This window comes from Pipistrellus hanaki (genome assembly GCF_964339955.1).
Source record: "Pipistrellus hanaki genome assembly, chromosome: 5".
In the NCBI taxonomy this organism is placed as follows: domain Eukaryota; kingdom Metazoa; phylum Chordata; class Mammalia; order Chiroptera; family Vespertilionidae; genus Pipistrellus; species Pipistrellus hanaki.
The window spans coordinates 778904-793506 of NC_140507.1; the positions used below are offsets into that span (position 1 = coordinate 778904).

General features: G+C 60.6%; 3 protein-coding genes across 9 annotated transcripts in view; 1 reads left to right on the forward strand and 2 right to left on the reverse strand.

The window, feature by feature from the left end:
• The window catches only part of MAD1L1 (mitotic arrest deficient 1 like 1), a 111601-nt gene extending 108065 nt beyond the window's left edge, over positions 1-3536 (reverse strand). For 2 of the 3 annotated variants that reach the window (XM_084886253.1, XM_084886252.1), the window contains exons 1-2: positions 2087-2259; positions 1792-1947 (exon numbers count right to left, since the gene is read on the reverse strand). In XM_084886253.1, coding sequence (XP_084742379.1) covers positions 1792-1947; positions 2087-2140 — 210 coding nt within the window. In that variant the 5' untranslated portion in view covers positions 2141-2259. Of the gene's footprint in view, positions 1-1791; positions 1948-2086; positions 2260-3434 lie in introns of those variants that run through there. The other variant, XM_084886254.1, reaches the window with a different exon arrangement.
• Positions 1-14256, forward strand: part of NUDT1 (nudix hydrolase 1) — a gene marked incomplete at its 3' end in the record, with an annotated part of 283181 nt that extends 268925 nt beyond the window's left edge. The window contains exons 1-5 of one of the 5 annotated variants that reach the window (XM_084886281.1): positions 9742-9837; positions 9969-10379; positions 11306-11469; positions 13709-13854; positions 14084-14256. In XM_084886281.1, coding sequence (XP_084742407.1) covers positions 11318-11469; positions 13709-13854; positions 14084-14256 — 471 coding nt within the window. In that variant the 5' untranslated portion in view covers positions 9742-9837; positions 9969-10379; positions 11306-11317. Of the gene's footprint in view, positions 1-9741; positions 9838-9968; positions 10380-10678; positions 10818-11153; positions 11470-13708; positions 13855-14083 lie in introns of those variants that run through there. The other 4 variants (XM_084886282.1, XM_084886278.1, XM_084886280.1 and 1 more) reach the window with 4 other exon arrangements.
• Positions 4877-10323, reverse strand: MRM2 (mitochondrial rRNA methyltransferase 2). Its single transcript, XM_084886272.1, has 3 exons — positions 10268-10323; positions 8201-8490; positions 4877-5906 (listed from the first exon to the last, which is right to left on the reverse strand). Exons 1-3 carry the CDS (start codon positions 10273-10275, stop codon positions 5464-5466), a joined length of 741 nt encoding a protein of 246 aa, XP_084742398.1. The 5' UTR covers positions 10276-10323; the 3' UTR covers positions 4877-5463.
• Positions 14257-14603: the final 347 nt, after the last annotated feature.

The following is a 14603-nucleotide window of genomic DNA, read 5'->3' on the forward strand; positions in this document are numbered from 1 at the left end:
ACTGCATTTGAAGGAGAGTAACTGAAACATGATTTTTTTTTTTTTTTTTTTTGAGAAAGGGAGAGGGAAACAGAAACATCGATTATGACAGTCGTTTCCCGGCTGCCTCCTGCACGCCCCCCACTGGGGATGGAACCAGCAAGCCGGGCAAGTGCTCTGACCTGGAATGAACAGTAACCTCCCAGTTCTAGATCAATGCTCAACCACTGAGCCACCCCAGCCAACTGAAACATTTTCATGTTTACACAAACACTGATGTGCAGCAGAACAAACTGTGAACATTTTCAACTGGAAACAGGAAACTTATTCAAAGGTGGGAGGAGGCCTGGTGGGCAAGAAATACTGATGGCAAGACATAGACCTACAGCTGGGGAGGCAGCTGGGCAGAGGGAGCGCTGGGGAAGGCCTGGGACAGGCCAGGGACCACGGCAGGTTCTGCCCGTCTCTAACCAGCTCACGCTGCTGTCACTCATCACTGACCCTCCCAGCGCTGACTGACTGAGAGCTGCGGGCCTCCAAGAGTCTAGATTTTCAGTCCTGACGGGCCAAACATTCCCAGTCAGGTGCATCAATAAAACTGTTACTTTTTTTCAACCAGTAAGCAAGGATCACAGTTACCACTGTTATTTCAATAAAAAGTGATTTAACACAAGAAAACTAATTTCAAAATAAATAAGTCCTTGCCAAAAAATGGCAGTGAGCAACTTAGTCCACTAGTAACAAATATAACGTCATTCAATCACTCAGCACACGAATGCGTCTGAGCCTCCTGGAGCGCCCGGAGCAGCGGGAGCCCACGGCGGCTCAGGACACTGTCAGCAAGGCCCAGCAGCACCGTCTGACACAGGCTACTGTCCCTGAACGGCCCCGGCAACACGAGGGCCAACAGGAGGGAGGGACGCAGCAGCCGGAGCAGAGCGGCGGGCCTGGGCGAGCTGCGTGGACCAGTGATTCTGCCCCAACTGGACTGACCCCACAACCCCTCAGGCGCTGGCGCCCTGCAGGAGACCTGACCCCTTTACAACTGTCGACAGGAGCAATGCCGAGAACGTGGAACAAAGCAAAATAACACTGTAATCAGAGTCAAGCTGTCAAAATGGCCCCATGGCAGCCGGGAGCCATCTGCAAATGGTCTCCCGCAGTCTGAGGCCATCCCATTCCCAAGCCTTCACTCACTCCCCGGCTGTCCCGCCAGGCCTACCAGGACCTGTGTCACCGCACAGCCTCCCTTCCCAGCGTCCACCTCCAGGGAGCCCGCGCTGCTCACTGGGTGGCCACACCCCAGGCAGGTGGGTTTTCCTCAGTTAAATGGACAGCCAGCTCTCCAACCCCCACGAGGCTGGTGAGCTCATTACCGTGAGCACACGCTGCGCACCAGCCCGCTCTGCGCTGCGGACCGACCAGGCTGTCAACCAGGACGGTCAGGGCCAGACCCTGCTTCCCGCCCGCTTCCTCCCCAAACTCTGACGGCCACGTTAGAGGCCCGGGAGAGACAGGGACCTGCCGCAGCGACAGGAAGTGCCCACTTAACGTCAGCGGTGGCCATGGGAACCACGACTTGCAGCAAAACTACGTGTAAGGAACGATTTCACCACAAACAAGTCACGTCCCCATGGCGTCTCACCCACCGGAACAACGGTGTGCGAGGGCCGACGTCTGAGGAACCCGCCCCGCCTACCTACGGGCAGGCTTTCCTAGGAGACCCGGTCCGACGCAGGGCACTCCCCCGAACGGCAGGGAAGACACAGGGCAGGTGTCTGAGCCAGAGACGCCGCTCCCCACGACACTCACCTGCATGCTCTGCTGGTACTGCATCTGCAGGAACCCCGGGGCCGAGGCGTCCAGGCCCGCTCCTCCGTCCACGCGCTGGGAGATGAAGTTGTTCAAGGACCTCAGGGAGGACAGGACCGTGGTGTTCTCCCCCAGGTCCTCCATGGCCACGCCTCTCTGGAGGAAGACAAGGGACGGTCACGGGACCTTCCCCAGTAACTTGTCCACGGCCGCCCTGCCCGCGGTGCCTGCCCCGCCGCTTGCCCTCTGAGCCCTCAGGTAGTCCAGGGCCCACAGCCCCGTTACCCAGGGTTACCTGGGAGCCCAGCTGCTGATGTGCCCGAAAAGTGAGAGGCACAGAAGGCGACATGCCCCAAGCCGCTGAATGTCAGAGACGACCTGTACAGCAGCGGGACAGACAGACAGCTGGGGGGGGGGGGGCGCGGGTGCAGCTGGCAGGTGGCACCTCCCCCAGTCACACTCGCAGAGAGCCCTGCTTCTGGGAATCACAAACAGAACACACAGTGATGCTGACTTGTTAACAATCCTATCTAACAAAACGCTAACACACAAATCGTCCCCTTGGGAGTTCAACCAACTGGGAGTTCAACTGCTCGCTATGAAGTGCGATAACCACCAGGGGGCGGCATGGAATGAAGGAAGACCCCAGCTGGCAGCTGGGGAAGGAGGGTCCCCAACTGGCCCTGATCACCCGCCAGGCCTAAGGTGCACAAATTTCATGCACCAGGCCCCTAGTCTATAATAATAAGAGCACAACATGCTAACTAGACCAGACATCCTTCCAGACAAAGCCGGGCTGTGAGGGAAGCCCTGGCCCCAGGTGCCTGCCCGGGCCGAAGGGAAGCCAGCACCAGGGGGGGTAAGGCCTGCTCTTGCAGGAATTTCGTGCATCGGGCACAGAGAAGGGGGGACAGAGGGGGGACCGAGGAGGGGGACAGAGGGGGACTGACAGAGGGGGGACTGAGAGGGGGTGCAGGGACTGAGGAGGGGGTGCTGGGAATGAGGAGGGGGACAGAGGGGGACAGAGGAGGGGTGCGGGGACAGAGGGGGGACTGAGGGGGACTGAGGAGGGGGACAGAGGAGGGGGTGCTGGGAATGAAGAGGGGGACAGAGGGGGGACTGAGGAGGGGGTGCGGGGACTGAGGAGGGGGACAGAGGGGGACTGAGGAGGGGGACTGAGGAGGGGGACAGAGGGGGGACTGAGGAGGGGGTGCGGGGACTGAGGAGGAGGACAGAGGAGGGGGTGCTGGGAATGAGGAGGGGGACAGAGGGGGGACAGAGGGGGACTGAGGAGGGGGACAGAGGAGGGGGTGCTGGGAATGAGGAGGGGGACAGAGGGGGGACTGAGGAGGGGGTGCGGGGACGAGGAGGGGGTGCGGGGACTGAGGAGGGGGTGCGGGGACAGAGGAGGAGGACAGAGGTGAGGGGACAGAGAGGGACTGAGGAGGGGATCAGGGCCGGGCCGGAAGGACAGGGCCGGGAGCAGGCGCCGGGGGTCGCCGGGTCAGAGCCCGCGGCCGGAGGGGCGGCGCCCAGCCTCGGCCTCAGCGGACAGCCCTGCCCCGACGCCGACCCCGAGCCTCCCCCGACCCCAGGCCGCCCCTCACAGCCCCGGCCCGGCCACCGGCCCGGCCCGCACCCACCTCACTGCCCGGCCGGCTCGCAGTCGCCGCTCAGATCTCCCTCCTCTGCGCCTGCGCTCTCGCGAGATCTGCGGCTGCGCTCTCGGCTGCGCTCTCGCGAGATCCGGCGGGGCTAGCCGACAGCTGCCCGGTGCGCGGCGGCAGGTCCCGGCTCCGCGAGCCGCTGCGCCCGCTCCCCCGGGGCCGGGGCCGCCGCTCCCGCTCCCGCTCCCCCGGGGCCGGGGCCGCCGCTCCCGCTCCCGCTCCCCCGGGGCCGGGGCCGGGGCCGCCGCTGCTCCCGCTCCCGCTCCCCCGGGGCCTCCGCGGGGGCCGGGACCGTGCGGACACCCCGCCCCACGCAGGACGGCGGCGGCCGGCGGCTGCCCGCACCGTGTGTGGAACCGCCCGCAGGGCCCGACGGTGCGCCCGCTGCTCCCACACCGGGCGGTCCAGGTCTCCCTGAGCCCCGGCCTCCCCCTCCGCGGGGCCCTGGGAAAGGGGGTGCCGGGCTGCCGTGCTGTACCTCCCGCGCCCTGGGAGCGTCGGAGGGGCCCAGTCGGGAGTGACGGCCCCGGTCTGCTGGGAGCGGGCTCCTCTCCCAGCGCCGGGGGCCCGGGCTGGGCTGTTCCCTCTCCCAGAGGGTGAAAACCTGACCCCGACGTGACCGGACCGGGGGAGGGGGGGTAGCGCAGATGGAACTAGCGGGGAGGGTCCCCGGACCTAACAGCCGACCCCCCACCGGAAATGGGTGAAACCTAACTCCAGCCCCCGGCTCCCCTCCGGCAGCTGGGCTCCGCCAAGGACCCCGTGAGACCCCCGGGACCCAATCATCTCTCCGCAGTCAGCAAACTGGGGGGCGAGCACCTCCAGGAATGGCTTTGAAGAACCAGTAACCGGTTTTCAAAAGCAAACTTAACCCTGGCTGGTGTGGATTCCAGTCAAGGGCACAGGCCCAAGTTGTGGGCTCCATCCCCCGTGTGGGACGTGCAGGTGGCAGCTGATCCATGATTCTCCTCATGGATGCTTCTCTCTCTCCCTCCCCTTCCTCTCTGAAATCAATAAAAATATATATATAGCCGAAACCGGTTTGGCTCAGTGGATAGAGCGTCGGTCTACGAACTGAAAGGTCCCAGGTTCGATTCCAGGCAAGGGCATGTACATGGGTTGCAGGCACATCCCCGGTAGGGGGTGTGCAGGAGGCAGCTGATAGATGATTCTCTCATTGATGTTTCTAGCTTCCTATCCCTCTCCCTTCCTCTCTGTAAAAAATCAATAAAATGTATATATTTTTTAAAAATATATATATATATATATATATATATATATTTTTTTTTTTTTTTTTTTTTTTTTTTTTTTAAAGGCAAACTTAAAAGCATGGAAGTCCCTTCAGGTAATACAACCTATCTGTTTATAAAGCGGCAGCAATTCCCTGGAAGAGAAAGGGAAATAACACACACTGTTGCTTGCTTTGGTAATTACCTTTACTGTCTAGGGAGCCCGGGATATTACAGCAATGTATTTCCAGCAAAGCCCAGAGCACACCCACCCCACGCATAAATTCACACGAAATGTCTCCCCTAATTGCTCCTGGAATTCTCTCTGCTTGAAGAGTGGATGTGTCTGTAGATCATTCACCAGACATGGAAATTAATCCCCAGACTGAAATTTCAGATTTTTCTCATTATGCTGCTGTAGAGCCAAAATCTCAACTGGAAACATGCTTGCTGTTCCCGGAGCAAAGGTGGAGCCTGTTTCTCAGTAGCTCCCTCGCCTGTAAGGTGAGCGCGAGGCAGGGGCCTGCCTCTCGGGCGCTGCCTCAGTGTCTCCTTCCCTCCCCAGCGTGTCTGCTGTCCTTTCATCCTGTCCCTCCCGATAACTTCCTCTTCCCAAATCACGGACAGACCGTTTGTTATCATGGCCACTGAATACAGCTCGTCCTCGATGTAAAAAGGGGTCCCCGCTGTCCTGCCTGCTGCCTCCCAGGTCAAGCCGGGGCCTCCCAGCCACGCGCAGCGACGGTGCGGCGAGCAGGGCCGGGAACGGAGGACGCTCAGGCCCGCCCAGGCCCCGCGGCGCGACGGTACTGTGTGGCCAGGAGGTACACCTCCGAGGACTCCTTCCTGCTGGCTTCCGGCTTCAGGGTCCTCGTGCCCTGGAATTCCTCGGTCAGTCGCTTCTGTAACCGGTGGCTTAGACTTCCAGCCCAGGTCTTACAGAGGAACGTCCCCCCGGGACACAGCACGTGGGGAGCCACGTCCAGGAGCGACAGGCACAGGCCGATGAGCCGGTCGTGGTCCAGGCCCCGGATCCCGGTGGCGTTGGGGGCCATGTCACTCAGAATCACGTCTGCTCTCCCGCCAGGAAGCAGTTCTCGGACTCTCTGCCAGGTCCCGGGGTCAGCCACATCCGCGGGGCACAAGAAGGTCGCCCCTCCCAGGGGTGCGATGTGAAGAAGATCGACCCCGAGCACAAAGCCCACGGGACTGCTGGGATCTAAGGAAGAAATGGGGTGAGTTATTACACCCTGACTCTCCCCCAAGTACATGCCACAGCCATGAAACAGGACCGAGGAAGAGCTAATGTGCAGGCAGGCGGACACGGGCCTTCTCCCCCTCTACATCCTGCAAGGACACACGTGGGGAGTGGTGGTGCTTCACGCTACATCGGAGAAAGCGGAGGCCCGAGAGGCTCAGTGCGGTCCCAGAGTCAAAGGCAGACCGGGGGCCACGCCCCAGACTCGTCTCCAGCTGATTTCATTTCATTTCATTTCACCCCTGAGACTGCTCACCTGATGAGCGGAAACAGAAACTGTTACACTAGCACAGTGGTTGGCAAACTCATTAGTTAACAGAGCCAAATATCAACAATACAATGATTGAAATTTCTCTGGAGAGCCAAATTTTTTATTTTTTTAAATATATTCTATTGACTCTTTACAGAGAGGAAGAGAGAGGGATAGAGAGCTAGAAACATTGATGAGAGAGAATCATCGATCAGCTGCCTCTTGCACACGCCCTACTGGGGATGTGCCAGCAACCAAGGTACATGCCCTTGACAGGCCGACACTCTATCCACTGAGCCAAACTGGTTTCAACTGGAGAGCCAAATTTTTTAAACTTAAATTTCTTCTAAGGCCACTTCTTCAGAATAGACTCACCCAATCCGTGGTGTTTTGTGGAAGAGCCACACTCAAGGGGCCAAAGAGCCGCGTGTGGCTCATGAGCCTTGGTTTGCCGACCACGGCACTAGCATATAAAGTGCCTCTGGGTTAAACCAACAAGTCTGTCTGTAGCTTCATCTAAATTCTTTCCATTAAGAAAAAGCTGAGCTATGGGGGAAAGGCGGATCTAAAATAAGGTCCAAAATCGGTACCCTGCCCAGATCCGGTTTCCTGAGGCGGCTGCCCCTGTACGGTGCTCTCCTGGAGCATCCCCTTCGTTACAACCTCAGGAAGGGTCCGCTCGGGGCAAATCGCTTGGGGTGCAGCTGGGCAACTTCTGGGAGAAATACAAGCAAGCTGTTTCCCCCCACACTCTGCTTCCACTTCTCCCCAAGTTCACCGTGGCCCCCTGCTCCTCCACAGCCCGTCGGGCTGGAACCACTGCAGTGGTGCCAGGGAAGTTTCTGACCCAAGTTCAGTCCCTCGGTCAACAAGCATTGGAGCGAAAAACAATGTTTTTATGCCAATTCTCAAGCCCTACGGCGCCCCCGCCAGCCATGTGGCGGGGCTGCTGAATGAAGCAGGCAGGCCCGATGCTATACCTTTTGCCGGTCACTCCACCCCTCTACCTCAGTTTTCTCGTGCAGAAAATGGGCACAAATGTCCCCACTCTAAGGTGCCTGGGAGAGATGCTTGTGAATGCCAGCGCACGCAGGGCCCTCAGGCACCACGGCGGGGATACAGGTGGCGAGAAGGCTCACTGCAGCGCAGACCCGATGCCCTAGACGCAGGGACGGCCCCCAGCACCTGTTCGAAAGGATGACGTCGCTTTCTACGTTGTATGGGTGTTGGTTTACCTGTTTATTAATCAGAGGAACCTTTTTCATATTAAAAAAAGAAGAAAAAAACACTCACACACATACCTTGACAGCCAGGCTGGTATGGCTCAGCTGGTTGGAGTGCCATCCCATGGAAAGGCTGCAGGTTCGATTCCCAGCCAGGGTACATACCCATGTTGTGGGTTCGAACCTTGGTTGGGCTATGGGCAGAAGGCAGCCAATCAATGTTCTCTCTCATATCGATGTCTCTCCCTCGCCCCCCAATCTCTTCTCTCTAAATTCAATAAGCATAACTTTGGGTGAGGATTTAAAAAAAAAAAAAAAAACCTTTGACAAAACCCTAAAATATGAAAGATAAAAGCTGCGCCCCTCGGGTTGGGCCTGAGTTGGAGTCAGAGCCCCAGCTGTGCGAGCGGAGCAGCCCCAGCGAGACCTCGGGGAGAGACAGAGCTTCGGCAGCCAGGACCCAGAACCCGGATGCAATCAGAGATAGTGCTGCCGTTCAGCACAAAAAGGCTCTGTTTCGGCTCCTAGGCAACAAGAGGGCCATGACGGAAGCGCGTTCTGATGAGAACGTGAGAACGGCGTTGGTGTGCAAAAAAATCCTAACGGTGAGCACACCCACATACAAGCACAGTGTGATCTGAGGGGATTTTAATCGTCGCTGTACCTTTCCTTCTGAAAATGTCCGTGTCCCATCTTTACTGTTATTACCAAACCACCATCTTCAGAAGCGGCTGGACCGCTGGGTCCTCCAGGCCCCGTGAGCTGCCGGAGATGAGACCCACCTGCGCCCGCGGCGTTGACTCTCTGCACCGCCACCTGGCTCCAGGCGCCGGGGGCCGCCCCGCAGTCTAACACCCGGAGGCCGGGCCGCAGGATCCGGTGCCTCGCGTCCATCTCCAGAAGCTTGAAGGCGCTGCGGCACCGGTAGCTCTCCACCCTCGCCGCCTTCACGAACGGGTCCTTCAGCTGGCGCGTCAGCCACTGGTGCTCGGCGCCCGTGCGGGCCTTGCAGAGCCTGGCCGCCGTGTGGAGCCCGCGGCGCGGCAGGGACGCACGCGCCAGCCTGCAGCACCTGGCGAGGGAAAGGGGAGCGGTTGGCACCCGCGTCCACTAGTCCCGAGCCCGGTGGGCCCCGGTGCAAGCCGCCCAGGGCCCAAGAGGGGAGGAAATCTAACAGCCAGTCAGAAAGCAGGATCATGTGCTGACCTGTGACTCCCACAACTTATTTTTTTAATATATTTTATTGATTTTTTTACAGATAGGAAAGGAAAGGGATAGTTAGAAACATTGATCAGCTGTCTCCTGCACGCCCCCTACTGGGGATGTGCCTGAAACCAAAGTACATGCCCTTGACCGGAATCAAACCTGGGACCTTTCAGTCCGCAGGCCAACACTCTATCCACTGAGCCACAGCGGTTAGGGCCCAAAATTTATTTGCAGGCCCCACCCTGAACACCTCAAAGTGGATTGGTCTTTAAAGAGGGAATTAAGTGAAAGTGAAGACATATGGGTGAGCCCAAATCCCATAGGACTGGTGTCCCTGAGAGTTAGGACACCCAGGCACAGAGGGACAGCTGTTCCCCAGACGGCGAGACGGGGAGAGCCCCAGGAGTTAGTCTTTGCCTGGCTACTCGGTTCCCTGTAAGCAAGTTCGGTGGCTAGAGATCCTGGCCTTCACATTTCTTTCTTTCTTTTCTTTAATGTATCTTTATTGACTTCAGAGAGGGAGGGAGGGATAGAAACATTGATGATGAGAATCATCCATCGGCTGCCTCCTGTGCGCCCCCTACTGGGGATCAAGACTGCAAGCCGGCACGTGCCCTGACAGGAACCAAAAGGTGACCTCCCGGTTCATAGGTCAGAGCTCAACCACTGAGCAATGCCTGACCAGCCACATTTCTTAACAAAACTGAATCAACTGGTGGAGCAGCTTAAGGACCAGCTCCCAGGCTCTTAGGAAAAGTTAGGTTTCAACAGTTTAGCAACTGCCAAGACTCTCATTTAACTCTCAGACCTACAAAATAGGTTCTACACTTTTATTATATTTTTCTGACGATGAAAAAAAAAAAAAGCTATCATTATCCCCAGGCTCCAGGCCTAGCCTGTTCAACACCATCGCATGTGGGCAGGATCTGAAGACAGTAACGCGGGACTCTCGCCTTCAAGTGCCACAGCCTCAGGGAAGGGGGCAGAGCGGTCCTGGGGCCAGAACCAATCCCAGGAGGGGGGCGGAGACGGGAGTTACACAAACACATCCCCCAGATTTGGGCAGCTGACCGCTGACCTCCTCCAACCCCATCCACATCCCGGATGCGGCCACAGCAGTCTTTCCTTTCTCAGAAGCCTGTGCTACAGCCTGGGGGCCCGGGCGCTGTCCACCAGCGTCACCTCCGCCTGCGGGGCCCCCCTCACCTGCGGGGCACCCCCCACCTGCGGGGTCCCCCCACCTGCGGGGTCCCCCCACCTGCGGGGCCCCCACCTGCGGGCCCCTTTCACCTGCAGGCCCCTCACCTGCGGGGCCCCCCACCTGCGGGCCCCCCTCACCTGCAGGCCCCTCACCTGCGGGCCCCCCTCACCTGCAGGGCCCCCCACCTGCGGGCCCCCCACCTGCGGGCCCCCCACCTGTCCCTCCTCCTCCTAAAACCCTGCCCCGCTCTCTGCCCGCCCGTGGAGTCCGCAGCCCCATCGTCGGGCGGACGAGTCCGGGCCAGGACGGAGGGAGACGGAGGCGGGTCCGTCCGGACGAGGACCCCGTGCGGCCCCGGCCGCTCCCGCCTCCTGCGCGCATACAGCAGGCGCCGCATAGATGCCCGGCCGCCCGCCGCCCGGCGCGCCCCCGCGACCCTCACCCCGCCATGGGCGCCAGCCGCTCCCGCCGCCGGAAGTGCCGGCTCCGCTTCCGCCGGAGGCCACGCCCCCGGAAGCAGCGCGCGGGCTTGAAAGCGCGAGGAGTCCGGACAGGTGAGCGGGGCGCGTGGAGCGGGGCGCGGGGCCAGGGGAGCGGGGCCAGGGCAGCGGCCGTGCACCGGGAGAGGAACCCGCAGCCACGGGGCAGAGTGGTGCTTCCCTCCCGCCTTTCAGTGTGTTTTTTACCTCAGAGAGGAAAGAAGGGAGAGGAAGAAACATCAGTGAGAGAACCTTGGATCGGCTGCCTCCTGCACGCCCCCCACTGGGGATGGAGCCCGCAACCCGGGCCTGTGCCCCGACCGGGAATTTTTTTTTTATATATATTTTATTGATTTTTTTACAGAGAGGAAGAGAGAGGGATGGAGAGTTAGAAACATCGATGAGAGAGAATCATCGATCAGCTGCCTCTTGCACACCCCCCACTGGGGATGGAGCCCGCAACCCGGGCCTGTGCCCCGACCGGGAATTGAACTGTGACCTCCCGGTTCCCAGGTCGATGCTCAACCGCTGAGCCACACCGGTTGGATCTGCCCTCCTTGGGCTCCGGCGAGGCCTGGGCTCCGGCGGCGCCTGGGCTCAGTGGGGCCTGAGCTAGGGGCGGGGCCCGGAGTGGGGGCGGGGTCTGGGTCAGGTGGGGCCTAGGCTGGGGCGGGCTGTGGGCGGGGCCTGGGCTGTGGGCGGGACCTAGGTCAGGTGGGGGGCTGGGGCGGGGCCTGGGCTCAGGTGGGGCCTGGGGCGGGGGAGGGAAGGTGTGTCCCTCTCTGCTCCTGCTGCCTCAGGCTCTGAAGGCCAGGCCCGTGCTGGCCCAGACCGGGTGCTCATTGACAGGCCCTGCAGAGCTGGGAGGTCTCCAGCAGGCTCCCATCCCTGCCTTCCAGAGCGCACTTCTGCCCCACCTGCCCCCGCCCCGCCCCGCAGCCCACCTGCCCCATACACCCGTCAGCGCCAAGTCAAGCCAGCCCAGCCTTGCTTCCTCCTAGAGCCCAGGGACCATGGGCGCCTCCCGGCTCTACACCTTGGTGCTGGTGCTGCAGCCCCAGCGCGTGCTGCTGGGCATGAAGAAGCGGGGCTTCGGGGCCGGCCGCTGGAACGGCTTCGGGGGCAAAGTGCACGAGGGAGAGAGCATCGAGGACGGGGCCAAGAGGTGAGGGAGGCTGGGCCTGAGCACAGGCCCGGCTTCGCGGGGATGCGGGTTCCGGCTGGAGAGCCAGACCCCTGGTTTCGCCCCTTTGAGCCGTGTGACCTGGAGCAGGTGCTTAACCCTCGAGCCTCGGTGGGAATAACAGCCGGCCCTGGCCAGGCGGCTCAGGTGACAGAGTGTTGTCCTGCCCACAGAAAGGTTGCCAGTTCCAGTCCCTCGGGGACATGCCCAGGTCGCAGGTTCAGTCCCCCAGGGTGGTACTGGAGGTAACCAATTGATGTTTCTCACATCCATGGTGTTCTCTCCCCCCGCTTCCTCTCTCTAATATCAACACACACATTTAGTACATTTTTTTACATTAACAGCACCTCCGCCTCAGGATGGCTGTGAGGACTCGGGCTGCACGCTAAGCACTGCGGACCCGCTAGCTGCTCCCGGGGCGGGTGGTTTTGGGGACTCGGGAAGCTGTTGTGCCTGTGGCCGTTCTGGGAGCTGGGCTGGTCCCTCCCTGGGGTTTTGTTCGCTGTCCCGCTGTCGGGCCACCCGTAGCTCTGCCAGGAGGGGGATGCAGGCGTTCCTCACTGCCCTGGACTCGGGAAGGTCCGCCGGTTAGTCAGTCAGAATGGTGACACGGAGGTGAAGGTTTCACAGGCCAGAGCCTGCTGCCGGGAGGAGGTGCTTCATTTCCTCTGACCTCTCCGCGAGTCAGTCACAGCTGAAGGAGGCTCCAGAAGGTCAGGGTGTTCCGAGGAGATGAGGCCATTTAACCCAACGTGTGTTGTTAGGAGCCACGTGTTTTCCTGGGCACAGGCCCAGAAAGGAACTATGGGTCACGCTGCTGAGGCCGCCTGGAGAGCGAAGCTACAGGAACTTATACCTGCCACCACAAGGGGTAGACGTACCCAGAGAGTTTTTACAGAAACAAGTACACGGCAGTAGGGAGGGAGGTTTCTAAACAGGTGGCTCTCAACCTTCCTAATGCTGCAATCCTTTAATACAGCTCCTCATGCGGTGGTGACCCCAACCATAGTTATTTCTGTTGCCACTTCCTAACTGTCATTTTGCTCCTGTTATGAATTGTAACGTAAATATCTGTGTTTTCCGATGGTCTCAGGCGACCCCTGTGAAAGGGTCGTTCGACCCCCAAAGGGGTTGCGACCCACGGGTCGAGAACTGCTGCTCTAAAGGGAGGTTCAGACTCCACGTTTCGGGGTTGCAGCGTCAGCCTGAGGCCCCGGCACGGACCTGGCCCTGGCCTGCCGGCGACTGGCTGCCAGCCACGGAGCTGGTGCGGACCAGTTTGTCGGGGATCGGCATGAGGTGTGCCCGCACTCAGGGCTCGGGCCACAGGTTGGTGATGAGCAGGAGGAAGCTCTGTGTCTCCGTTAACAGCAGCTGGGAAGCCGGCTGAAGTCCTCGAGGCCGAGCCGCTCTGCTGTGTGTAACGTGGGTACAGAGGGTGACGATGCATCGCAGCTCCTTGCGGGCTGTTGGGAAACGCGGACGGGCTGCAAGGCTCCGGGTGAGGCGTCCAGGGCTGTGGCCAGGGTGTCTGCAGTCAGCAGCTGGGAACACTAAAGCAGGGCCGCCCTGGTGGGGCCGGGCCATCCTCACCCCCGCTGAGCAGCAGCCCTGAGGACAGGCCCAAAGCTCCACGCCCCGAGGGTGAAGGGTCCCGGCTGGACCCGAGTTCAAACAGCCAGGCCCTGCCTGCAGAGGGACCGTGCTCTGCGCGGGAGGGAAGACGAGGACAGATGATTCTTCTGGCGGAAAGGCCAGGACCCAGGTTCCCATGGCCTGCAGCCCCTGGGGAGCAGGAGCCGCGGACGGGTGGGGGTTCCCAGCTCTACCATCTCCTCCCGGGAGACAGCCAAGCAGCTGACCCCACCCCTCTGGTCCAGACAATGCGTTTCCCTTCCGTGTACCAATACTCTGGCCCTAGCTGGTGTGGCTCAGTGGGTAGAGCATCTGCCTGTAGACGTAAGGGTCCCAAGTTTGATTCTGGTCAAGGACACGTGCCTGGGTTGTGAGCTTGATCCCCAGTGTGGGGTGTGCAGGAGGCAGCTGATTAGTGCTTCTCTCTCATCACTGATGTTTCTTTCTCTCTCTGAAGTTTTTTAAAGGAATTTAAATACTTAAAAAGTTAATTTTAAAAAAATACTGTCCCTCTCAGTCCCCTGGCACCGTGCTGGGGCTCTGAGGGCCGGCGGGGGCTCCAGCTGTCGCCTTCCGCCGCCCGCAGGGAGCTGCAGGAGGAGTGCGGAGTCACCGTGGACGCGCTGCACAAGGCGGGCCACATCACGTTCGAGTTCGTGGGGGAGCCCGAGCTGATGGACGTGCACATCTTCTGCACGGACAGCGTGCAGGGGACGCCCACAGAGAGCGAGGGTGAGTCCACGGCGCCGGGAGGCAGGCCCCGGCACCAGCACCCAACCCCTTCCCACTCCGACACCACAGCCCAGGATCCCCCGACCCCTTCCCACTCCCACACCACAGCCCAGGATCCACCGGCCCCTTCCCCCTTCCCAGGATCCACTGAGGTGCTCCTGCCGGCGCTGCTCGGCGGGCTCCCCGGGGGTGGTGCCGGCGGCTGGAACCCGTGCTCTCTCGCCCACAGAGATGCGGCCTCAGTGGTTCCCCCTGGACCAGATCCCCTTCGCCCACATGTGGCCGGACGACAGCTACTGGTTCCCTCTCCTGCTCCAGAAGAGGAAGTTCCAGGGCTACTTCAAGTTCCAGGGCCACGACACCATCCTGGACTACAGGCTGCGCGAGGTGGACACGGTGTAGGCAGGACCATGGCCCCGCCCGCCGGTCACGGCCCTCGCTCCTGCAGCCCAAGCACCAAAAAGGACAGAGCATCTCCGGCACCAAGCAGAACCAGGCCCGGCTGTGTGTGTGGAACGTGAGTGGATGGGAAGGAAAATAAATGTCTTTCACCCTCAGTTCTCGGCAGGCCGGTGCTCGGGGCGCCAGCAGGCACGCTTGGCCGTGACTGGCCCCGGGGGCAGACAGTGGAGACACGGCCGGCGGCAGAAGGGACCGCCTGGGACCGTGGGGCCTGCGGGGGGTGCTAATGGGCTTGGTGCCACAGGCTCGCTGGGGTCGTGGAGGTGGGCAGGCGGCAGGTCCTCACC